Here is a 25262-nt window from a genome sequence, read left to right as displayed (position 1 = left end):
ATACAATCATGTCATCTGCAAACAGAGACAATTTGACTTCCTCTCTTCCTGTATGAATACACTTTATTTTGTTCTCTTTCCTGATTGTCCTGGCCAGAACTTCCAATACTATGTTGAATAATAGTGGTGAGAGAGGGCATCCTTGTCTTGGGCCGGTTTTCAAAGGGAATGCTTCCAGCTTTTGCCCATTCAGTATGATATTGGCTGTGGGTTTATCATAAATAGTTCTTATTATTTTGAGATATGTTTCATCAATACCTAGTTTATTGAGTGTTTTTAGCATGAAGGGCTGTTGAATTTTGTCAACGGCCTTTTCTGCGTCTATTGAGATAATCATGTGATTTTTGTCATTGGTTCTGTTTATGTGATGTTTGGATATGTTGAAGCAGACTTGCATCTCAGGGATGAAGCCAACTTCATCATGGTGGATACGCTTTTTAATGTGCTGCTGGATTCGGTTTGCCAGTATTTTATTGAGGATTTTCACATCGATGTTCATCAGGGATATTGGCCTGAAATTTTGTTTTTTTGTTGTGTCTCTGCCAGGTTTTGGTATCAGGATGATGCTGGCCTCACAAAATGAGTTAGGGAGGAGTCACTCTTTTTCTATTGTTTGGAATAGTTTCAGAAGAAATGGTACCAGCTCCTCTTTGTACCTCTGGAAGAATTTGGCTGTGAATTTGTCTGGTCCTAGACTTTTTTTGGTTGGTAAGCCATTAATTACTGCCTCAATTTCAGAACTGGTTATTGGTCTTGTCAGGGATTCAACTTCTTCCTGGTTTAGTCTTGGGAGGGTGCATGTGTCCAGGAATTCATCATTTCTTCTAGATTTTCTAGTTTATTTGCATAGAGGTATTTATAGTATTCTCTGATGGTAGTTTGTATTTCTGTGGTATCATTGATGTTATCCCTTTACCATTTTTTATTGTGTCTATTTGGTTCTTCTCTCTTTTCTTCTATATTAGCCTGGCTAGTGGTCTATCTATTTTGTTAATCTTTTCAAAAAACCAGCTCCTGGATTCACTGATGTTTTGAAGGGTTTATCATGTCTCTATCTCCTTCAATTCTGCTCTGATCTTAGTTATTTCTTGTTTCTGCTAGTTTTTGAATTTGTTTGCTCTTGCTTCTCTAATTCTAATTGTGAGATTAGGGTGTCAGTTTTAGATCTTTCTCATTTTCTCCAGTGGGCATTAAATGCTATAAATTTCCCTCTAGACACAGCTTTAGCTGTGTCCCAGAGATTCTGGTACATTGTGTCTTTGTTCTCATTCATTTCAAAGAACTTATTTCTGCCTTAATTTTGTTATTTACCCAGTAGTCATTCAGGAATCGGTTGTTCAGTTTACATGTAGTTGTGCAGTTTTGAGTGAGTTTCTTATTCCAGAATTCTAATCTGATAGACAGTTTGTTATGATTTCCGTTCTTTTGCATATGCCGAGGAGTGTTTTACTTCCAATTACATGTTCAATTTTAGAATAAATGCTATGTGGTGCTGAGAAGAATGTATATTCTGTTGATTTTGGGTGGAGAATTCTGTAGATGTCTATTAAGTCCGCCTCGTCCAGAACTGAGTTCAAGTCCTGAATCTCCTCGTTAATTTTCTGTCTCATTGGTTTGTCTAATACTGGCCGTGAGGTGTTGAAATCTTCAACTATTATTATGTGACAGTCTAAGTCTCTTTGTAGGTCTTTAAGAACTTGCTTTATGAATCTGGGTGCTCCTGTATTGGGTGCATATATATTCATGTTAGTTAGTTCTTCTTGTTGCCTTGATCTCCTTATCATTATGTAATGCCCTTCTCGGTCTTTTTGATCTTTCTTTGTTTAAACTCGGCTTTATCAGAGATCGGGATTGCAACCTCTGCTTTTTTTATCTTTCCATTTACTTGGTAAATATTCCTCCATCCCTTTATTTTGAGCCTATGTGTGTCTTTGCATGTGAGATGGGTCTCCTGAATACAGCACACCAATGGGTCTTGACTCTTTATTCAATCTGCCAGTCTGTGTCTTTTAATTGGGGCATTTAGCCCATTAACATTTAAAGTTAGTAGTGCTATGTGTGAATTTGATCCTGACATTATGATACTAGTTGGTTATTTTGCCCATTAGTTGATGCAGTTTCTTCATAGTGTCAATGGTCTTTAAATTTTGGTATGTTTTTGCAGTGGCTGGTATCAATTTTTCCTTTCTATATTTAGTGCTTTCTTCAGGAGCTCTTATAAGGCAAGCCTGGTGGTGACTAAATCCCTGAGCATTTGCTTGTCTATAAAGGATTTTATTTCTTTTTCACTTATGAAGGTTAGTTTGGCTGGATATGAAGTTCTGAGCTGAAAATTCTTTTCTTTAAGAATGTTGAATATTGGCCCCCACTCTCTTCTGGCTTTTAGGGTTTCTGCAGAGAGATCTGCTGTTAGTCTGATGGGCTTCCCTTTGTGGGTAACTTGATCTTTCTCTCTGTCTGTCCTTAACACTTTTTCCTTCATTTTAACCTTGGTGAATCTAACAATTATGTGCCTTGGGGTTGCTCTTCTCGAGGAGTATCTTTGTGGTATTCTCTGTATTTCCTGAATTTGAATGTTGGCCTGTCTTGGTAGATTGGGGAAGTTTTCCTGGATAATATCCTGAAGTGTTTTTTCCAACTTGGTTCTATTTGCCCCATCATTTTTAGGTACACCAATCAAATGTAGGTTTGGTCTTTTCACATAGTCGCATATTTCTTAGAGGCTTTGTTTATTCCTTTCCATTTGCTTTTCTCTAATCTTGTCTTCATGCTTTATTTCATTAAGTTGATCTTCAATCTCTGATATCCTTTCTTCTGCTTGATTGAATCAGCTATTGATACTTGTGTACGCTTCATGAAGCTCACATGTTGTATTTTTCAGCTCCATCAGGTCATTTATGTTCTTCTCTCAACTGGTTATTCTGGTTAGTAGTTCCCGTAACCTTTTATCAAGGTTCTTAGCTTCCTTACATTCGGTTAGAACATGCTCCCTTAGCTTGGAGGAGTTTGTTATTATCCACTTTCTGAAGCCTACTTCTAGCAATTAGTCAAATTCATTCTCCGTCCAATTTTGTTCCCTTGCTTGCAAGGAGTTGTGATCCTTTGGAGGAGAAGAGGCATACTGGTTTTTGGAATTTTCAGCTTTTTTGTGCTGGTTTTTCCTCACCTTTGTGGATTTATCTACTTTTGGCCTTTGATGTTGGTGACCTTTGGATGGGGTTTTTGCGTGGGCATCCTTTTTTTGATGTTGATGCTATTGCTTTTTGTTTGTTAGTTTTTTTTTTTTCTACCAGTCAGGCTACTTTTCTGCAGGTCTGCTGGAGTTTGCTGGAGGTCTACTCCAGACCCTGTTTGCCTGGGTATCACCAGCAGGGACTTCAGAACAGCAAAGATTGCTGCCTGTTCCTTCCTCTGGAAACTTCATCCCAGAGCAGCATCCACCAGATGCCAGTCAGAGCTCTCCTGTATGAGGTGTCTGTTGACCCCTGCTGGGAGGTGTCTGCCAGTCAAGAGGCACTGGGAGAAAGTCTGTCCCTTAACAGAGTCCCTCTGGAAGCTTCATCCCAGAGCAGCACCCACCAGATGACAGTCAGAGCTCTCCTGTATGAGGTGTCTGTTGACCCCCACTGGGAGGTGTCTCCCAGTCAGGAACCCACTTGAGGAGGCAGTCTGTCCCTTAACAGAGCTAGAGCACCATGCTGGAATATCCACTGCTCTCTTCAGATCTGGCAGGCAGGAACATTTAAGTCTGCTGAAGCTGTTCCCACAGCTGCCCCTTCCCCTAGGTGCACCTGTCTCAGGGAGATGGGAGTTTTGTCTATAAGCCACTGCCTGGAGCTGCTGCCTTTCTTTCAAAGATGCCCTGCTCAGAGAGGAGGAATGTAGAGAGGCAGTCTGACTACAGTGGTTTTGTTGTGCTGTGGTGAGCTCCACCCTGTCTGAACTTCCAAGTGGCTTTGTTTACACTGTAAGGGGAAAACTGCCTACTCAAGCCTCAGTAATGGCCGACACCCCTTAACCCACCAAGCTCCAGTGTCCCAGGTCAACTTCAGACTGCTGTGCTGGCAGTGAGAATTTCAAGCTGGTGAATGTTAGCTTGCTGGGCTCTGTAGGGGAGGGATATGCTGAGCAAGACCACTCAGTTCCCTGGCATCAGCCCCCTTTCCAGGACAGTGAATAGTTCTGTCTCACTGGCATTCCAGGCTCTACTGGGGTTAAAAAAAAAAAAAAACAACAACAACAACAACAACAAAAAACTCCTGCATCTAGCTTAGTGTCTGCCCAAATGGCCACCCAGTTTGGTGCTTGAAACCCAGGGTCCTGGTAGTGTAGGCACCTGAGGGAATCTCCTGGTCTGTGGACTGTGAAGACTATGGGAAAAGCATAGTATCTGGGCCAGAATGCACCATCCCTCACAGCACAGTCCTTCATGGCTTCCCTTGACTGGGGGAGGGAGTTCCCAGACTCCTTGCTTTTCCTGGGTGAGATGACACCCTATCCTGCTTCTGCTCACCCACCGTGGGTTGCACCCACTGTCTAACCAGTCCCAATGAGATGAACCAGGTACCTCAGTTGGTAATGCAGAAATCACCCACCTTTTGCGTTGGTCTCGCTGGGAGCTGCCAACCAGCTGTTCTTATTCCACCATCTTGCCAGGCCATTCAATCATTCCTAAAGGAGACTATGTCTAATTGGTAACAGTAAACTTGCAAAGCCCACACGAAACTTTTGAGGGGTTTAACAACCATTTGGGGAAAGGATTTTTTAATTTTGTGACAAAATTATGACTCTGAAAGCTCAAAACTCATTATTTTAGTGATTTATAATTGCTTTTAATGCACACATGAACACACTTATACAAATACGTGCACATACATGAATCAGAAGGAATACTTACTGTCATTTCATTCATGCTCAGGAGCATGGGACTAGGTGGCAAAGTGCCAAGGCGAAATTTGAAACCATCTTCTAAAGTCATTCCCCAAAATTGGCTGTAGTTCTGTGCTGTCCATCTGCCTTACAAATGAAGAAGAAAAATATATACAGGTTATGTGACATCATTTTTACAAATACATGTTCCTTTATATTTCCGAAATTCAACAGCAGCAAATCTCACAATATGAGAATTATCGCAGGCTATTGTTTATATAAATGATGCATTAGTGATTATTTTAATAATCAAGGGTATGAGATACTCTTCCTAAATAAGGTACATTTCAAGTATTTTAATGATTCATATGAGGAACATAAGACCATATTAATGTAAGTTAATGCTAAGAATATGAAATGTTTACATACTACAAAGGGATTAAGTGTTAATAAGGCCAATATATGTAGTTTGCTTTAAATGCCATTAAATGCATCTTAGAAAGAAGCTTAAATATACAGAAATGTACTGATACATTAAATAGGTTAATACATTTTCTTTAAAATTTATATTTGAAAAGAAATTGACAAAGTAAAAAAGTATGCATGAATAATGAAGGACAAAATAATTATAATTTTTAAAAATGACATCAGTGCTAATTTTTAGATATTGAAATATTCTATTATGTATTAAATGAGTTCATTTGTGTTAAGTGCTCCATCATCTTAGTTATTAATAATAATAGAAAATCAGTTGATGTGAAATTAGGTAACAAAAGTGCATATTTTCGTAGAGACGTATTTTGTGCTCTTAATTAGAAAAAAAAAATTCTCTTCAAAATTTAATATTGAAATTTGAAGACAAACAAAATTTTTTTACTAGATGATAGTAGATAAAAAATTAGAAAGATGCAAGTAATTTAATCATTACCTATTCTGAATTATCTACCACTTGAGGTCAATATATTTTCTGTACTTATGTCAAATTTAAACCCTGTCCTACTATGTTTATCACCAAAATCGTTTATAATGTGATAGGCTCCTATGAATCATTGAAAACACAACTTAATTTTTAATAATATACCTCACAAGTTAATGCTTTTCTTTCGTATAAGTTGTGTTAGTTCATAAAATCCTTAGAAACTTAGCTACAATTTAAAGTGCAATCTTCATTACCCAAGGAATCTCAATAAGAGAACCTCTGAATATAAGAGATATTGTAGTATAATTCAAAAGGCTAACAGGGCAAAATTGGGCAAAACTGTGACAAAACTGTCCAAAATTGGACAAAACTGTTTTGTTGCCGTATGTTAGTAGTTTTCAAACATCAGGTCAGAGATGTTCATAGGTTATTTAATTGAGCACTCAATTTGGTTAGTAGGGTGATAGTTTAAGAAAATAAAATAGAAGATAGGAGAAATAATAGGAAATAGAGTTTATTACAAATACTAAGGGTAATAAACTCTGTGCGTGTGTCTGTGTGTGTGTGTGTTGATGCTTGTGCATGAGTGTGTGTACTAGATCACAAAGTAAGATGTATGTTCTACTGTGAGATATGCTCAAAAGTGTGAAAGGTATGACTAATCTATAACATCCTTCTTGACTTAGACTCATAATTTTCACTTTAATCCAATTTAGCATTTATTGAACTTTCTTAATTGATCTGTCATATTCTCTAATAAACACTGAGAACATAGATATGAATAAAGTTTTCTACATTTAAGAAGCTCATACCTTAAGTAAAAATACAAAGATAGAAATGATTTCGGCGTGTGCCATCTATCAGCAGTAGATCAAAAGATGATCAAAAGATTCAAACATAACTGAAGGAGTTGGCAAATTTTTTACATAAAGCAAATTTAGTTCTCTATCTGGAAGGATGAGAATGAGTTTGGTGACCACATATGAAAGAAGAGAGCGTTTGTTTAAAGTAAAGGTAACTCTTGAGCAAAGCATACAGGTTTGAAGTTGGGTGGCATGTGTAGGGAATGACAGATAAGTTAAATGCTTAAACTAGGAGAGAGGATAGGGACACAGGGGCTGAAAACGGTATAAAAGATAAGGTAGTAAAAAAGTTTTTGGGCCAACATATTATTTATGCTAAGGGCAATACATGTTTCACAAGCAACAGGGTTCCATTGAGAATTTCTGGAAACAGAGACAAGTTAGATAATTCAAACTAGGCTTGATAAAGAAATGCATTAGAATATAGTCTAGAATGGAAGAAGTAAATATCTAAGAGAAACTTTTAGTGCGGGAGTTAGCAATACCTACTGACTGAGAATAAAAGGAAGGAAGAATTAAACTAACTTCAAATTTTCAAGTTGACCAGATATAGCAAGATGCCAGTAACTAAGAATAGGTAGAAGTTGATCACTGCAGTTTGGGGTGAGCGGGTTTTGAGAAAACAGTGAAAAATGAAAGCCAACTTATCCAGTAAACCAAATTTTGAGTTCATAAGAAAGAATCTGTTTCTCTAGCCTTTGAACGTAGGCTGGCCTAGTAACTTGCTTTACCCAATAGAAAGCAGTAGAATTGTGATCTTGAAACTTTCAAGCATAAGCTTCAAGGGAGGACTGGGGCAGCTTCCACATATGCCCCATCAGAATAGTAATTATGAGAAGAGGCCAAAGCTAGCCTGCTGGAGAAACGTGGCCCAATCAACAATCAGCACCAACCACAAGGTATAGTGTAAGGTCATCACAGACAATTCAACCTCAGTTGAGGCTCTATTGACACGGGAGTAATTCCAGAATACAGCAGCAAAAGAGCTTCAGTTGAACCTATTCCAAATTGCTGATGTGAAAAGATGAAAATTTTATGGTTTTAAAATGTTGAATCTTGGAATGATTTGTTACGCAGCAGCAGGTAATTGAAACACTTATATATCTCCCTTTATTCCACTAACCTGCTGATTATTACTTGTGCCACTAATGTAGCACTTATATTCTCCCCTATTATTAGAAATCCTTTTATAAAGGTATGGCAGTGTTGGCTCCTCAACTAGATGGTAAATTCCCTTAACATAGAAATTATTTGTTTTTTTTTGTTTTGTTTTGTTTGAGACAGAATCTCACTCTGTTTCCTAGGCTGGAGTGCAGTGGCATGATCTCAGCTCACTGCAACCTTCACCTCCTGGGTTCAAGCAATTCTAGTGCCTCCACCTAATGAGTAGCTGGGACTACAGGCCCATGCCATCACACCCGGCTAATTTTTGCATTTATGGTGGAGATGGGGTTTCACCATGTTGGCCAGGCTGATCTCAAACTCCTGATATCAAGTGATCTGCTTGCCTCGGCCTCCCAAAGTGCTGGGATTACAGGCATAAGCCACTTTGCCAGGCCGAAATTATTTATGTGTATCCTCAGCCATGCCACCAGTAGAACATATGTTTTATTAATATCAACTGATTACATTAAAAAATAATACAGAGAATAAATAAGCACTGAAGTACATTACATAGAATAAATAAAGACTTAGATCTAAAATACTGTCAAGATGTTGGAAAGAAATATTTTAAAGCCAAGATTGCATATTTGGTGTAGGCTATTTTTAAAAGCACTTAATAAATACTGAATGATATAATATGATTATATTTTACACGTAAAACAATTTGAGCATGATGAAGAGAGAATAGCTGAGAATTAGAACTTTCTTTTAAATTTAAAGACTTCCCCCCTTTTTTGCTCTGGTAAATTAATTTTAGTTTTATTTCTTGTCTCTATAGCTTGTTCCTTTCACTTAACTTTTTTTCCTTTGGTTTTTGTATGTTTCCTTTTGCTCCAATTATACTTCATTTTCTACTCTTTGAAAGTTATGTGATGTCTAATACTTGCTACTAAAATACAAAGCCCATGCCTCTTAAGTAGCCCTAGGGCATGCTCAAAATAAATAAATCATGGAAAGAACGTTCTTCCTTCCAAGGAAGATATTAGGTTGATGCAAAAGTAACGGTAGTTTTGGCCAAAACCACCATACACTTTTACACCAACCTGATAGCATTCCCAACAACCTCTGTACTCCTAAGTGTGTTTTATTAAGTGTATCACATTGATTTAGACTGTGGTTTCTCATGTACTTTTAATAGTGGAAAACTAGGCTCCTCTGTTTTGGTTTCTTGGAAGCGTATGTTAATTAGGTCTAGCATTTGAACACTTTTAGGAATCTGATTCAATTTTTCAAGATGGCACATACTCTCATGTTCTTTGAATAATTTAAATATGATTTGCCACAAAAAATTATAATTGGTTTTCCCTAGAAATACTTAAAATGTCATCAAGTTATCTTCTAAAATATTGATTTAACACAAACACACACACTCACACACACACAGAGGAACTGAGAATGGTTTTAGGATATTAATATCAACAAATGTGACTTTCTATATGTTTTGTATCTTTCAAGAAAAAAATTTGAATACGTTGAAATTTAGTATCCCCATTATGCTGAGAAACAACATGTTATATGTGGAAGGAGATTATACTTCCATTTTATAAAAATACATCTCCAGATTATTTCACTTTTCTAATTGCTCAATAATAGATCTTTTTATGTGAAGTCTTTTCCAGAAATGTGGAAGATGTTATCAAGGATATATCGAGATTTGATCAATGGCAGTGGAGAAATCCTGAAGCAGATACCAGCTGGCCTGTCCTTCTTCCTTTTAATTCTATAATAAAAGTCAGTGTTGGTGCCTGTATCGTTTTCTTTTTCTTTTTCTTTTTTTTCTTTTTTGACAGGGTTTCACCCCGGATGCCCATGCTGGAGCGCAGTGGCGCAATCTCGGCTCACTGCAACCTCCGCCTCCCAGGCTTCAGTGATTCTCATGCTTCAGCCTCCTGAGTAACTGGAATTACTGGCATACATCACCATGCCCAGCTAATATTTTCTGTGTTTTCAGTAGAAATGGGGTTTCACTATGTTGTCCAGGCTGGTCTTGAACTCCTGGCCTCAAGTGATCTTCCCACCCGCTTCGGCCTCCCAAAGTGCTGGGATTACAGGCATAAGCCACCTTGCCAGGCCAGTGCCTACATCTTAATTTCCTCTGTGTAAATGGAGAAGCCATCTAATTTTTCAGTCTGTACAAGAGCATCAGTTATTTCCAATGTTTCAGTGTCAATCATCCCTATCTTTAGTGTACTATTAAAGTAAAGTAGCTCAATCTGTCTTTTGATTCAACTGTAAGTGACATTGGCTAGATACCCATCATTTCAGTGAAATTATTTAGATTGGCTTGTTATTTGAATATCATCCTTGTAAGGTCAGATTCTACCCATGATAGCTAAGCATGTGATTGACTTGGTGAGGGCAGCAGCAGAGGAAGAGATGGTTAGTATGAATAAATGAATTTTGCTGACTTCCTGATTTTGCCTAAATACTTATCCAAAGTAGCTTTACTCCACTTCCCTTACCTACACCATGACACTGCTCTTTCCTAACTATGCTCTAGATTTCTTATTTGATCATTTTAATTACTTAATGTTTACCTTTGCATTCCAGTTTTACATGCTTTCTCTCTCCCTTTCTATTTCTCTCCCACTCTTTCTCTTTAAACAATGAATGACCATTTATAGAAACCAAGCAATACATTGAAACCTGCATAGTAAATGGCAGTGTCAAGAAGCATATAAAGCAAGATTTCTCTCACCCATAGTCTCCTTTATTGACCTTTTCAATTAATTCTGGACGAACAAGGCATACATGCTGGGAGCATTTCCATTGCTGTCCTGAGCATGTGCTGTAAAGATACGATGATTACAAAAGTGGCTTGGTCTTTATGAAGTATATTTCAATTAGTAAAAAGAGTTATACATTGTTAAGGCATAAAACATAATGTCTTGATTAATGTTAGCCATATGGTTATTTGATTCTTGGCAAAAATAAATTGTAAAACATACGTTAGCTACCATTCAATATGCTGTAATCCTCTACTCCAGGCAATTAACAAATGATATGATCACACATCCATTGAAGTTTAAAAACATAAGCCAAATTGGACAGTAGATTCCATGTACTTGTATTTGGAAACTTTCTGCAGGCTAGTCCTTTTAAAGCATCCTGTTTTTATATAGTTATTGTGCTCAAAAAACACAATTTGTCCGTAGGGTATCAGAATATTATAATTAAGAGGTACATTTAATGAAGACCTGTTGTATGATGAAGACCTATTGTCAAGAACATCAACCTCAAACATTAAAAGATATTAATGATTAAATTTTCAAAATCCCTTAAAATTAAATATACTTATACAAAGTTACAGGTATATGATGTCTTATGACATATGATTCTGTCTATACACACATAAATACATGCTTTGTTACACAAATATTTCTTTTATTTGAAGAAAACATACACACACAGTAGAACTCAGTTCTGCATCACTTAAATTTATTACCAGGAGTTGCAGTTTTCTTTAATTACTGATCCCTCTTCATAATGTTGATCATCTTTGAAGCAACCTGTCAAAGTAACATGTAAAGAAATGAAAATCCTAAACTAAGTAATAAAGTGCATTAACATAAAATGTAATCAAAAATCATAGTTAGCTTTTCAAATATGCAGACATGTTTGGTGCCAAAAAAGCTGATAGAAATCCATGTCTGGTTTGTGTTAAGGTTTGTATATCGAAATCTTCTGGGCTTGTTTCAACGCTTTTATCTTTAAACTGCATATTATGTTCCAACAGGGAGGATTTGCAAAGTATGAAAACAAGATTACCAAGGAATTAATCACTATGCTTAAAAAATAATTAATGCTTTTAAGTAAGTAAGCAATATAATAGTATTTGAATTGATTTATGGCATTTCTCATTTAAAAAAACAACTAATTAAGTCTCACAAGTGCTTATAATTAATTGGATATGACTGGAGCAAGTAGCCCATAGCTTTGGACTCAAAATACTGGGTCACTTCATTGAATTTACCTTACAAAGACAAATTCTATTTTTTTTCTTTAGGATCTGAATAAGAGAAAAAATTCATGAAATCAGTAAGATTGTAGCCATTTGCCTTCCAAATCCAAATGTTTTTTAACTATTAACTGAAACTGGTTATTAACTGCTTTATGAGATTATATGAACTACTCAAAAGAGATGACTGGTGAATCATTATCATATAAAAGCCATTAGTAACATATTGTAAAATAGTGCTCTGCTTAAAATTTAAATTCCTTTTGAAAATATAATCTGCTTAAATTCAAAATTAACACTAAATTTGCAAAAGGGACTCAACATTGTCTGGTGAAATTGTTTTTGATAGAAACATGTAATTGATATTTTATGCCAATGGCCTCTAATTAAACAAAATGAATTTTAACCTTTTATTCATAAAAGCATAGGGCAAACTATAGGTTTAGAAAGATTTCCAAGGGACCTTGTTAACTTCTAGCCACAATGTTACAAAGCTAATATTTTAATAGAAAATATTTCACAACTGCCCCTCCCCTGGATGTTTTGCAGTCCAATATTCTACTTAATGAATCTAATTATTTATGTATTTGCATCTATGCATCCCTTTCACATGGAATTTTGATACTTCACAATCATGGGGGTAAGAAAAGGAAACCACCTGTCTCCTGACCACAGTTTTCCTAATACAGCAAACCCGAGATGTGGGAAGATTGAACTTTACATCAAATGCATGGTTTTAATTGCTGCATAAGATTAGACTCCTTTCATAACTGAATCCAGAGTATGTTTCTAATTTAAAGAGATCCTAAAATTGTTTATCACCCAGAAACAACAGAAAATCCATACAGCAATCAAAGTTTTCATTCAAAGCCAAGAGAAGTACTTCCCTGACCATTCTTAAAAACTGAGCGTGTGGAATAAAAACAAAGCTTATTTATAATCATACCTCATGAATCTTGAGTGTTCAACATATGGATTCCATGGATAAATGGAACAGAGGTTTCAAGCATCCTTAAGGAAAAAAGACTGTCCCTTCTCTGACTTGCACTCAGCTAATAATTTTGAAGTCAGGAGAACGCCGTCACCAAGCCACCCCAAATCACTAAATTTAATGTTGACAAAATTCAACACTAAATTTAATGTTAACAAAAACTCCATTTCTTGGTCATCTTTCCTTAATGTCATGTAAGAGATAACTATGAGACACTGTATTCACTTTAATCTTGCATGAGAATTAATCTCTTTAACAAAAGGCATAATCGGTTACTTCAGACCCCGGTCAAGGTGCTGACACAGTAAAGCATGAGCCTATATACAATACCCAGAAGCAGTCCACTCACTCCTTTTCTACAATCCTTCCCAACTCCAACGGATCCCTCATTTCTCACACAGCATTTACAGAGATCTTCAAAAAATACACATCATGTCATTTCCTACTTAAAATCTTCAAGTCATTTCCCATCAAATTGAGAATAAGACCAAACTTCTTACTGTAACCTGTAAGGCCTTATCCAAAATGTCTCCACCCTAATCTCTGCACTTATCACTCCTGTTGAGCTGACTGGGGTGGAGGTTCCCAGAGGGATGAAGGATTAGCATAATAGTAGTGAAGATAGAGAGAAGTAGGTGGATATAATTTGGAGGTAACTCAAAGGGAATCACTCATGGATTGAGTTTGGTGAATGAGGGAAAAGAGGAATCAAAGATATCTCATTAGGACTTTGGCTTGAGTAATAAAGAAATGGTACAGCTACCACTAAAATAAGAAACAGGCTTGTGTCAAGAAATGAAGACTGCTACCGTGTATATTTTAGATTTAGGTAAAACCTAGGCTAGACAACCTAACAGAGATATCAAGTAGACAGCAGTTTATAAAAGACCAGAGTTAAACCAAGGCTGGAGCATGACTTTGGGAGACACAAACATCCATATCTACTTTTTAAAACCCAAGACTAAATAAGGGTCTTTTGGAGAGAGTGTATGTAGGGAAGAGAAAGTGGTCCAGGACTGAGCTCAAAACACTGTGTCTGACAGACATTCAGAAGACGAAACTGGGAAGGAGTGACCTGTGAGGGAGAATAGAATTGAGGAGAGGGTGGTGTCATGAAAAACAGGGTTAAGAAAGTGTTTCATATGCTCTAGGTGGTCAGCTGCATACAGTACTGTCAAGAGGCCAAGAACAAGAAAACAGACATCTGAATATTGCATTTAGCAATGTAGGAACTGCCAATAACCCTGCCAAGAGAAATTTCAGTGAAGTAGCAGTGAGTTGACATCCTGTAGGAATGGGTTGATGAGAGACTTGGAATAAGAAAGTAAATTTTTCTTTCAGATATTTTGTCATAAAAGGAAAGAAGGGAATGAAATGGTAGCTGTTTAAAGACATCAAGTTAAGGGAGAGCTTTTTTAAAGTTGGGAAAGGCAAAAACACATTTTGGAAATTAATGGTTAATCCACATGTATTAGCCTGTTCTCACACTGCTAATAAAGACATACCTGAGACTGAGTAGTTTGTAAAGGAAAGAGGTTTAATGGACTCATGGTTCCACATAGCTGAGGAGGCCTCACAATCATTGCCACAGACTAAGGAAAAGCAAAGGGACATTTTGTACAGTGGCAGGCAAGAGAAAGCTTGTGCAGGGCAACTCCCATTTATAAAACCATCAGATCTCATGAAACTTATTCACTACCATGAGAACAGCATGTGAAATACCTGCCCCCATTATTCAATTACCTCTCACCGGGTCCCTCCCAAGGCAGGTGAGAATTATGGGAGCTACAACCCAAGATGAGATTTGGGTGGTGACACAGCCAAACCATATCACCAGGAGAAAAGAAAACAAAAAAATGATGCTTGAGGAGAAAAAGAGAGCAAGAAAACAAGAGAGAATGGTAGATATGGAGGTATTGAAAAGAGAAAAGATGGGATTCAGAACTCAAAAGGGGGAATCAATTCAAGGTAAGCAGTAACCCAGATTACTGTAGGTTGAAAACTATGATTGTAGTGATATGAAAGAATTCCTGTCTGGTAGCTATACTTTCTCAGTAAAATATGTCTAGAGCTCCTAAGAGTGAGTTAATTAATTGGTTACACACACAGCATCTTGACCAACAGAACAAAACAAAACAAAGCCAAAACTAATGACTGTTGAAATTAAGGCAGTTTTTGCAACTTTAACAGCATTTAAAGCAATATTAGGCAAATCATATATTTGGAGAATGAAATAGTTTATCTTCTTGAATTGAGAAAAGATGATAATGCATTGTCTATAATTTATTTTAAAATAATTCATTATAGTATATTATAAGTATCTGTGCTGGTCTAAACTTCACTTCTTTTTTTTTTTTTCTTTTGAGACAGAGTCTTGCTCTGTCGCCCAGGCTGGAGTGCAGTCGCACAATCTCTGTTCACTGCAAGCTCCGCCTCCCGGGTTCATGCCATTCTTCTGCCTCAGCCTCCTGAGTAGCTGGGACTACAGGCACCCACCACCGTGGCGGCTAATTTTTTGTATTTTTAGTAGAGATGGGGTTTCACCGTGGTCTCGATCTCCTGACCTTGTGATCCACCTGCTTCAGCCTCCCAAAGTGCTGGGATTACAGGCGTGAGCCACCGCACCTGGCCAACTTCACTTCTTGAAGTGCAAAAAGATAATGATATGTTGTCTATAATTTATTTTAAAATAGTTCATCATAGTGTATTATAAGTATCTGTGCCGGTCTGAACTTCACTTCTTGAATTGTGAAAAGATAATGATAGGTTGTCTATAATTTATTTTAAAATAGTTCACCACAGTGTATTATAAATATCTGTGCTGGTCTAAACTGTTGGAAAGGCAGTTGCTTGCTCTAATCAGGAATCCACCCCCCAGGGTTGTTCAGTGGCATTCATTCTGAAAGACCAGACTTTGAAGCAACTGCTACAAGTTCTTTCATTACCCATATTTTGATCAACCCTGGAGTATTAGTAAAATAAATGTCAGAAATGGGTTTTATTGTTAAAATTCATGACTTGTTAATCAGCATAATTGTGATAAATAATTAATTCCCATTGGTTAAATTCTAATTTTTTTTTTTTTTTTTTTTACCTATGAAGCTAACCCAAAATATTTCAAAGTCACATCCCACCCTTGTATCCCATAGTTTATATGTATCTCTTAAACTCAAAAGCACCTGTACTCTTAGACTTGGTGCTCTAAGACTGATATTTGTCCTGTGTACTGTGTCCAGCCAAGTAGAAAGGAAGAATTGTCATTCTCTGATAGCCACTGTACAGGTAACAGAATCCTACCTCTGTAATGTTATCACATGTGCCTCTAATAAATTTTTCATGCAGCGTAGATGTGGGAACACCTAAAAGGACCAGAACTGAAGACTTCCTGAAGCTTATAGAGTTTTAATGAATTGGTCTGTGTCATATTTTTGTAACTGTCAGTATACGTAGCAAAGTATGGACTGTGATTTATCTTCATTGTAATATAGTTAAGGAGGTTGTGAAGAAGTAAATAAACTTCACCGAATTCAAACATGTCAGTGACTCACACACATTTTTTTACCATTGTGAACATATTGTGCATAATCAAATTAGCTTAGGTCTGTTTACAACAGATGGTCTACTAGACTTTCTCCTTAAAATCCACTACACCAAAAGGTTATGTCTAGAAAAATCCACTCGAGCTCTGTTTTCAACTCTATCGTTGGTTCTCCATATCTGACATTTGAATTTTTTTACTTTTTTTTTAACTTTTTTTTTTTTTTTTTTTTTTTTACTTGACAGGGTCTAACTTCACTTTGACAGGGTCTTACTCTGTCATCCAGGCTAGAGTGCATTGGTGGGATGATAGCTCACAGCAGCCTCAAACTCCTGGGCTTAAGGGATCCTCCCACCTCAGCCTCCCATGTACCTGGGACTACAGTGCATGCCACCATGACTGGCTAATTTTTATTTATTTTTTTCTTTTGTTGGTAGAGATGAGGTCTTATTGTACTGCCAGGCTGGTCTTAAACTCTTGACCTCAAGACACCCTCCCACCTTGACGTCCAAAGTGCTGGGATTACAGGTGTGAGCCCCCACACCCAGCCTGACATTTGAAATCATTTACTGGAAGTTACCATCAGGTATGGCAAAGAAAACACAGGAAGAAGATATTTACCGGTATGTTTTACTTCCAATTTGTACAAAATGGATATATTTATGTTTTTAACCCTGAAGATAATGTACACAGTTTTAAATCCTTGATTTAAAGAGCTCTTAGAACAGGCACAATAAGAAGAACTGAACAATACCCATGTAACTAAATGTCTGAAAAATAATATCTAATAGGTCAGTGAGTGATCATAGAATCTCAGAGGAGAGTTGCTTTATATGTGCAAACAACAGTATAAATAATATACATTGTATTTTTATCTTAACTAATTTTGCACATTTTTTCAATATTGTGTAGTACTATTTTCTTTTCAAATAGCTACTTTCAAAAGCAAGATAAAAGAAAAAAGTTATCTGTATTGGAGCACTTACAGTCTAATATGAACTTTTTGCTACAAAATAAAATGATTAATTACTTCCTTTCATAGTGAATAGAGTAAAAACTATACCTGGAACGTAAGTTCTACATAAACTATGACCCTAAATTAAAGTCTTGGCAAAATTCTACCTCTCAAGCAAAATGGATATTGAAGAAGTAGCAACTACTTTTTGTATGAGCTGTATGTCTCAAATAAGAAAAGCTCGAGTACATTTCAGCACATTAAAAACATTACAACTCATACTTTTAAACTGAGACTTGAAAAAATTTAAATTGCACATTACTACACAGCTAAGCAAAACCTCTCTTTGATGGTTGGCATGGCCATGTGACTATATTCTGGCCAAAGAGATAAAACAGAGGTGCTCGTCTATGCTTTAGAATGTCTTCTCAAAATGTGGAAACTGTAACTTTATTTTCCAATTTTTTTTTGGTACTCAAATATTACTTTTGGAGCGTGAAGAGCCAAACTAGCTCATGACTACAAGGGCCATTTTCTAGCAATGATGAAGCAGAAGGCTGCATGCAGCCTCGTCGCTAATGACAAAGTGAATCCAGGCAAAATATCTTATGTGTTAAAAATATTTACTTTAGTTAGGGTTGCCACCAATCTGACATATTCTTATATAGTACACAGTTTTAATCAAATAAACGTTAACCATTTTAATATACTCAACTTTCCTGGGTTATATTCTTGTCTACATGTGGCATACAAGTCACACAATGCTTCCTAATTGTTTCATATACCTAAGTCTCCTTACCCATGTAGATCCTAAGTTTCTCAAGGCCTGGGACTTTATAATACTCTTTTCTTATGACCCTCAATGCTTACTACAATCTTGGATATATAAAAAGTTTTAAATACTATCAACTACTCCTGTTAATATTCCAACATCCAAAATAATATAGAAATTGCACATTTAAACCATAAATAATAATACTTTGATACTTTCTAAATCTTTAAAACTACTTTATGTATGAAAAGTATACTTATGAAAATATTTTATTTTAAATCCTATGAGGAAATTATTATTTAATTCAACAAATACAAAATTTGAAATAAAATTAAAATCCTCTAAATACCAATTAATCCAAATTCAACCAATATTTACTAGGCCTCCCACTTCATGGCACCATAATTAGTATATGATAAGTAAATCACCATGTTTACTCTCAAGAAGTTGCTGTTTAATTAAAATAAAGTAATGTTCTATTAAACAATGTAGAATTAAATGATGAATGAGTTAATACCTGAAAGGTGCTTAGAAGAGTTGTTGGCTCCACAGTAAGTATTCAATAAATCTTAGTTTGTAAGGAGGAAGAGTATGTTCAGTAAGACAAGAAAAAACATGCTACTCAGGGTATATTACAGAAGGGTCTGTTAATTAAATATGTAGTGTGTGCAGGTTCTATGAGGGGTGAATTTCCCTTGACTGCCCAATCTTGTCACTATTAGAAACTATTGAATAACAGGAATATGATCCCTAACTAATCCTGGGCACAGGGCTCCTTATGATGCCTTATGTTTTCTCATCATGTTACTAATATATATTAACTTCACTTATTATTTTAAGGTTCATACCAACACGACAAAATAGAGAAGTTAAAATTAGCATTTTAAAGGTGTATTTTCTATTAAACATGTATTTCCTATTTTTAAACATGTATTTTCTATTTTTCAATGAAAATATGCCTTCCATTTTCAAATAAATTACCTTCTTTCAATCCCAAAATACCGGCAATAGTAATGGCCCAAGGGTCCATGCACAGTTGTGTAAGTTGTATATTGAGCAAAACTGAGGTAAGTTTCACTTACAGAAACTACAGACATATTCACCGCTGGCAGAAATGAGAGAAGTGGGTCAGAGAGAAAATAGTAAGGGGTAAGGTATGTGGGAAAATGGAAAATACACATGTTACCAAAAGTGGCATCCACCACTCATCTCTCTAACTAGTGACAACCTCATGCAAGACCCTGGACCCAGAATGTCAGATTTTTCAATTTTTCAGGAGTAGCTAAACATCTGGATTTTTTAATAAAAAATCCTGGTTTTAAATATTTCTAACTCATATTAATGCTATTTTCTGTTGGTTTTATTTTTTCTATGTAGATTACCACATTATCTACAAATAATAAAAGTTTTACTTTTTATCTTCAGATTGTTTTACTTCATTTTTTTCTCTTAAAGCATAACAAATATCTCCCTGTTAAATGTAGCAAAAACGGTAGAAATCCATGTTTTATTACTAGTCTTAAAGGGAACATATCTACATTTCTCCATTATGTATGATGTTTACTTTGGAGTTTCGGTGTAGACATCTTTACTGTGATAAATACATTTTTGTTTCTAATAACAGAACTGAGAAAAAATTGCCACATAGGATATGAGCTCTCATGAATAAATAGCATTTATTCATAACAACAGTCAACCAACTATAAAATATATTTTTAAAATATGCAATACAATGTTTGAGCTCTGGAGTTTGAAACAGCCTGGGAAACATGGAGAAACCCCATCTCTATTAAGAATGCAAAAAAAAAAAAAAAAAAAAAATAGCGAGGCATGGTGGTAGGCACTTGTAGTCCCAGCTACTTGGAAGCATAAAGCGAGAGAATCACTTGAGCCCAGGGAAGGTCGAGGCTGCATTGAGCCATGATGGCACCACTGTACTGCAGCCTGGATGACAGAGCAAGACCCTGTCAAAAAAAAAAAAAAAAAAAGCAATACAAAATAAATCTTAAAATATCCGTGAATAAACAAAGAGTATTATAAGGCCACTATAGAGTAAAGTGTTAAATCTATTTGAGGGTATTTTTAAAAATCAGAGTAAGTGGAGAAATATCCTATACTCTTTGATGAGATGTCAACACGTTACAGAGTTCAACTATCTTCAGATACATCTATAAATTTTATGCAATTCTACTCAAAATTCTAGCTGAAGTTTTTTGAGGAACTAGAAAAACTTATTCAAAAACTGTTTATGGAAGATTAATGTCTATGTGACCTAAGTCATCTTCAAAAAAGGGGGTGGTGAATAAGCTCACTTGCTGTACCGGATATTAAGTTGTATTACAAGGTTGTGGACAGGAAAATGTAAGTCACAGAAAGAAGAAAGACAAACATTAATGAGCCTATAAAGAGAAGCTCAAACCTACTAGAAATTAGAGAAATACAAATTAAAATGACAATGAGAAATCATGTTTTACTGATTATATAAATAAAGGTTACTTCTCTGCATAATATTAATTGTTAGAGGTGTGTCCCCATATAGTACTAGGGGACCATAAACTAATGCAGCTACTTCTGAGAGCCATCTGGCAGATTACCTGCATACCTGGGACCCAGCAATTCAAGTCTTGTTGTATCATGCAAGTCGATAAGAAGGCATGCATGAGGCTGTCCATCATGGACTTCTTTATGATAGCAAAGAGCTGTCGACAACCTAGGTGTCCACCCACCATGGAGGGAACAGGGAGTTAGATGAGATGAAGGGACATCACAGAGAATTAAGCATCAGTCAGAAGCCACAGACTAGTCCTAGTAGTCTGTGGAGACATGGAGACAGTCTTAAAACATGCTGCTGTCTGAGAAAGTCAAGAAAGAGAATGAGGTCTGTAGCATAATATGGTCTATATAAATTAATAATTCAAACACACAAAACAAGACTACCTGCTGTAAAAGGGTACACAAACTTTTTTTTAAAGGAGGTTACCATTGGAGAAAGATGGGAATGGCTCATAAAAATTAAAGGAAAGGAAAGGAAAAGAAAGGAAAGAGAGAGGGAGAAGGAGAGGGGGAGAAATGAAAGAAAGAGAAAGAGAGAGAGAGAAAAGAAAGGGAAGGAAGGGAGGAAGGAAGGAAGGAAGGAAGGAAGGAAGGAAGGAAGGAAGGAAGGAAGGAAGGAAGGAAGGAAGGAAGGGAGAGAGAGAGAGAGAGAAAGAAAGAAAGAAAGAAAGAAAGAAAGAAAGAAAGAAAGAAAGAAAGAAAGAAAGAAAGAAAGAAAGAAAGAAAGAAAGAAAGGAGAAAGAACAAAAAGAAAAGAGGAAAGGAAAGGAAAGGAAAGGAAAGGAAAGGAAGGAGGAACTGAGACAGGAAGGAAGAAAGGAAGGAAAGTCTGGGCGCAGTGGTTCATTCCTGTAATCCTAGCACTTTGGGAGGTCAAGGTGGGAGGATAGCTTGAGGCCAGGAGTTTTAAGACGAGCCTAGGAAACATAGCAAGAACCCATCTTTACAAAAAAGAAAAGAAAAGAAATTAGCTGGGTGTGGTGGCACACATCTGTAGTCCTAGCTACTCAGGAGGCTGAGGGAGGAGGATTGTTTGAGCTCAGGAGCTCGAGGCTACAGTGAGACATGATCCTGCCACTGCACTCCAGTCTGGGTGACAGAGCAAGACTCTGTTTCTCTCTCTCCCTCTCTCTCTCTCTCTCTGTCTCTCTCTCTCTCTCTCTCTGTCTGTCTCTCTCTCTCACACACACACACACATACACACACACACACAAAAGAGAAAAAAAGGAAGGATAAAAGAAAGGGAGAGAAGGATGGAGGGAGGGAAGAAGGGAAAGCTGTTTATAGGTAAAATGTAAAGACTAAGGATAAATAATCATTATGTGGAAAATTTAAAATAATACATATGTAAACACATAAAGAGACATTTCCTCAATTTTACAAGCAAGATGGCATTATTGAGAATGAAGGCTACGGCATCTGATTTTTTTTTTTTTTTTAACAGAGTCTTGCTCTGACTTTTTAAATGACGTCTGGGTTTTGAAATAAGGATTCCAAGCCCCTAGTTTACCCTAAAATGTCTTCTAACTGGGATTTCTAGTCACCATCACCCATTTACAGTAGTGTGACGGAGAAGCCTGATTAACCCTGAAGTTCTGCTGAGGAGATTTCATACAATGAGAGACAGAAAAATAAAGCCTCATCTAAGTGTAGTTGTAGAATTTTGTTTTGTTTTTGTTGCAGAGTTTGATTGTATCAAATGCTCAAAATCTATAGTCATTCTCCAATTAGATAAATATAATGAATACCATCATCCTCCTTATGTTGTATTTATCCATTTAAACTTAGACTTTTCAACTACTCTATGTGAATTCCTCCTTTCTTTTAATAATTTTAAAAGTCCCAGACTGGAAAACAAATGAAGCAAAACAAAAATACACATGAAGAATATATTTGGTATGACTTAGGCAGAGCGAGTGACTGACTTTATTTTATTTTGTCCTGGTTTTAATAGCATTACTAATACCACAGTTTCTAATGCTCGTGCATCCATTAGCCCCTTGAAATAACAACTAAAATCTACAGATAGTAGATTTGTGACTTTGTACTTACTATCACAAGATAGTAAATCTTGTGACTTTCTTGAGGCTTTCTAAGAGGTTACACACAAAAAGTCTTGAGAAAGCTGATGTCAATACAAAGGAGAGAGAGAGAAGAGTTTTAAGTAATCCTTATATAAGTTGAGTGAGTGTTCAAAACTCACTGGTCAGGATTCTGATCAGCACTCAGGACTGTCAAATCAGAACTTTCCTGAAGGTGCTTGTATTACACAGGAACCCCACATCCAAACCAAAGCACTTTAACAATCCAAAGAAATGTATTTTCTCAATTGCAATAATCATTTTTATTTCATTGAAAGAAGAAAAAAAAAGAGAGAAAGTTTGTCAGATCTTGTTGTTATGAAAGAGGATAATGTCGAAACATATTCCCAAAGCCTACCTTCTAGATACCAAGGCTGTGTGTGAGGAGGCCATTCTTTCTCTTCATGGCAAAAGGACTTGTAGTCAGGACAGCAATCAGAATTTTCTCTGTCACAGAATTTATCGCAGTAGCACAATGCATTCGCCTCATAGAACTCAGTGACACAGCCATCATCTCTGTCTTCACAACAGCCAAAATTTCTACAGTATTGCCCTTGGAAAATGGCTCTTTTGAATCGAGTACCTTGAAAAACGGTGTGATTCCTAGTGAAATAAACTTCTAGGTCCACTTCTCTTTGAGGTAAATACTGCTTCTCCATCCAGATTTCTGTAGTAAGATAAGAGAAGATTAAGATCTTATATCCAGTCCACATTCTCTGGAAGTCAGGTATAGCTTCCACTTTCCGTTATATCTAGTACCCTTAGCCTTATGGGCTTCTCCTTGGAACCTGAATTCTTGTCATCAAGACACTTCAGCCTGAACCCTGAAACTGATCCTTTACTTGAAATGAGTATACTTGTAGTTAAACATTAATCAAGAATTTCAATGTTTGACCAGGATAATGTATGTTAGAAATAAACTATTGTTAGTCCCCCAAAGTTAAAAAAACTTGTATTTCATATAATGTAGAAATTTTGCATAATCAAAATATCTACATAAAATCTTATGCATAGAGACACATTGAATATTGCATGCCTCTCAAAAAATCTAGGCTCTTAAATCAAAAGCCTCCTTAGAATATACATGACCCAGATTATGGCTAAAATAAACACTGGCAAGGTGCAGGAAATTCAAAAGTCAAAAATCCAATTATTCATTTTATCTGCTTGCATTGCAATGAAAATGCAGGCTGTCATGAGGTTGCCTGCTAGGATCTGTCACATCAATAACAGTTGTTCTAAATCATGCCCAGTCACACACTGGTTTGATTTCCCATCTGCACCCTATTTACCTACCAGAAGCATTTTGATTTCAAGGCTTAGTGGAACCTAATTCAGCAAGAAATTCCCTGAGGGTGACCTTAGTTCTCTCCACCTGAGTCCCTGCTTAGCGTAAATACTGGGAACCTTCAGTATCTTGAAGGAAGCTTATACTCAAGAAAAGTCAGTATTCAGTGTGAATGAGCCATGCGGGGAGGGTGTTGTGAAGGAAACTGGAAGGACAAGGTGTCATTAGTGTTTTTATAGAGCTGTGTATTTACACTGGTTTTTGGCTACACTGTATTTATTCATTAACTACAATAACTTCCTTTGGATTGGGGATAAGTAACCAGTAGAGGATGATTCAGCAAGAGTTGCTGGGTGGACTAGTGGAAAGCATCTGTCTTGGCAATCAGAAAACCCAGACTCTGGTCCCTGAGCTACTGTTTAATTGGTTCTATAACCTTGGGTTCACCATTTACTTCTCTGGTCTTCAGTTATTTGTCTGTGAAATGGGGTATTCCTTTCCCAGGCTATTTCATAACTCCAACCCTACAAACTTGCTCCTTGACCTTGCTCTATATTTTATTTAACTCACACTTTTGTCTTCATTGTGTCGTTTTCTTCTGGCACCTTCCTCTCAGGCTTTAAACCAATTGAGTCTCTCTTTCTTAAAAAAAAAAAAAAAAAAAAAAAAAAAAAAAAAAAATTCTACATTATCTTGATGTCACTATCCATAATGACCCTGTCTCTTCAATCCAACACCTGCTGCCTCCACTTCCTTGCCATCTACTGAGTCACTAAATTACTGCAAAGTACTGCCTCCATTCCCACCTGCTTTCACCAATGACCTCCTACCAGCCACTCCCCCATGGGTCTGTGTTTATCCTTGTCATACAGGTGTCTTATGCAGCATTCAAAGATAGTAGATGTTAAGTGTGCTCACCAAAAAAAAAAAAAGAAGGAACAAAAAGGATGAAAGAGAGAAGGAGGGAGGGAAAAGAGAGAGAGAAAGAAGAAAATTGAAACTATGTGAGGTGATGGATATGTCCATGAGCTTGATTGGGGTGATTATTTTACAATGTATACACATATCAAAACATCAAGTAGTTCACTTTAAATATATACAATCTTTATTTGTCTATTATACCTCAGCAAAACTGCAGGGAAAAGAGAGGAAGGCAGCATAAAAGTTAGACTGATGGAATTCAAATGCTAGTTCTGCCACTGACTAGCAGCATGTCTTTGGGTATGTGGTTTACTCTACACTGCAATTTGCTCATCTGCACATTTGGATAATAATATTTATTACCACATCAGATGGGTGGGAAATTTAAAT

The 25262-nt window shown here is 36.5% G+C and overlaps 1 protein-coding gene across 3 annotated transcripts in view; it reads right to left on the bottom strand.

Moving 5' to 3' along the window:
• The window catches only part of TINAG (tubulointerstitial nephritis antigen), a 93493-nt gene extending 69335 nt beyond the window's left edge, over positions 1–24158 (bottom strand). Inside the window, exons 1-5 of one of the 3 annotated variants that reach the window (XM_017861398.1) lie at positions 23960–24158; positions 23022–23330; positions 11261–11324; positions 10514–10603; positions 4898–5012 (exon numbers count right to left, since the gene is read on the bottom strand). In XM_017861398.1, the coding sequence (XP_017716887.1) occupies positions 4898–5012; positions 10514–10603; positions 11261–11324; positions 23022–23322 (570 nt within the window). In that variant the 5' untranslated portion in view covers positions 23323–23330; positions 23960–24158. Of the gene's footprint in view, positions 1–4897; positions 5013–10513; positions 10604–11260; positions 11325–23021; positions 23518–23959 lie in introns of those variants that run through there. The other 2 variants (XM_017861397.1, XM_017861399.1) reach the window with 2 other exon arrangements.
• Between the last annotated feature and the right edge of the window lie 1104 nt (positions 24159–25262).

The sequence above is a fragment of the Rhinopithecus bieti genome, unplaced genomic scaffold, assembly GCF_001698545.2.
Source record: "Rhinopithecus bieti isolate Rb0 unplaced genomic scaffold, ASM169854v2 scaffold_61570, whole genome shotgun sequence".
Taxonomy (NCBI): Eukaryota; Metazoa; Chordata; class Mammalia; order Primates; family Cercopithecidae; genus Rhinopithecus; species Rhinopithecus bieti.
This window is presented reverse-complemented; position numbering and strand designations above follow the sequence as displayed.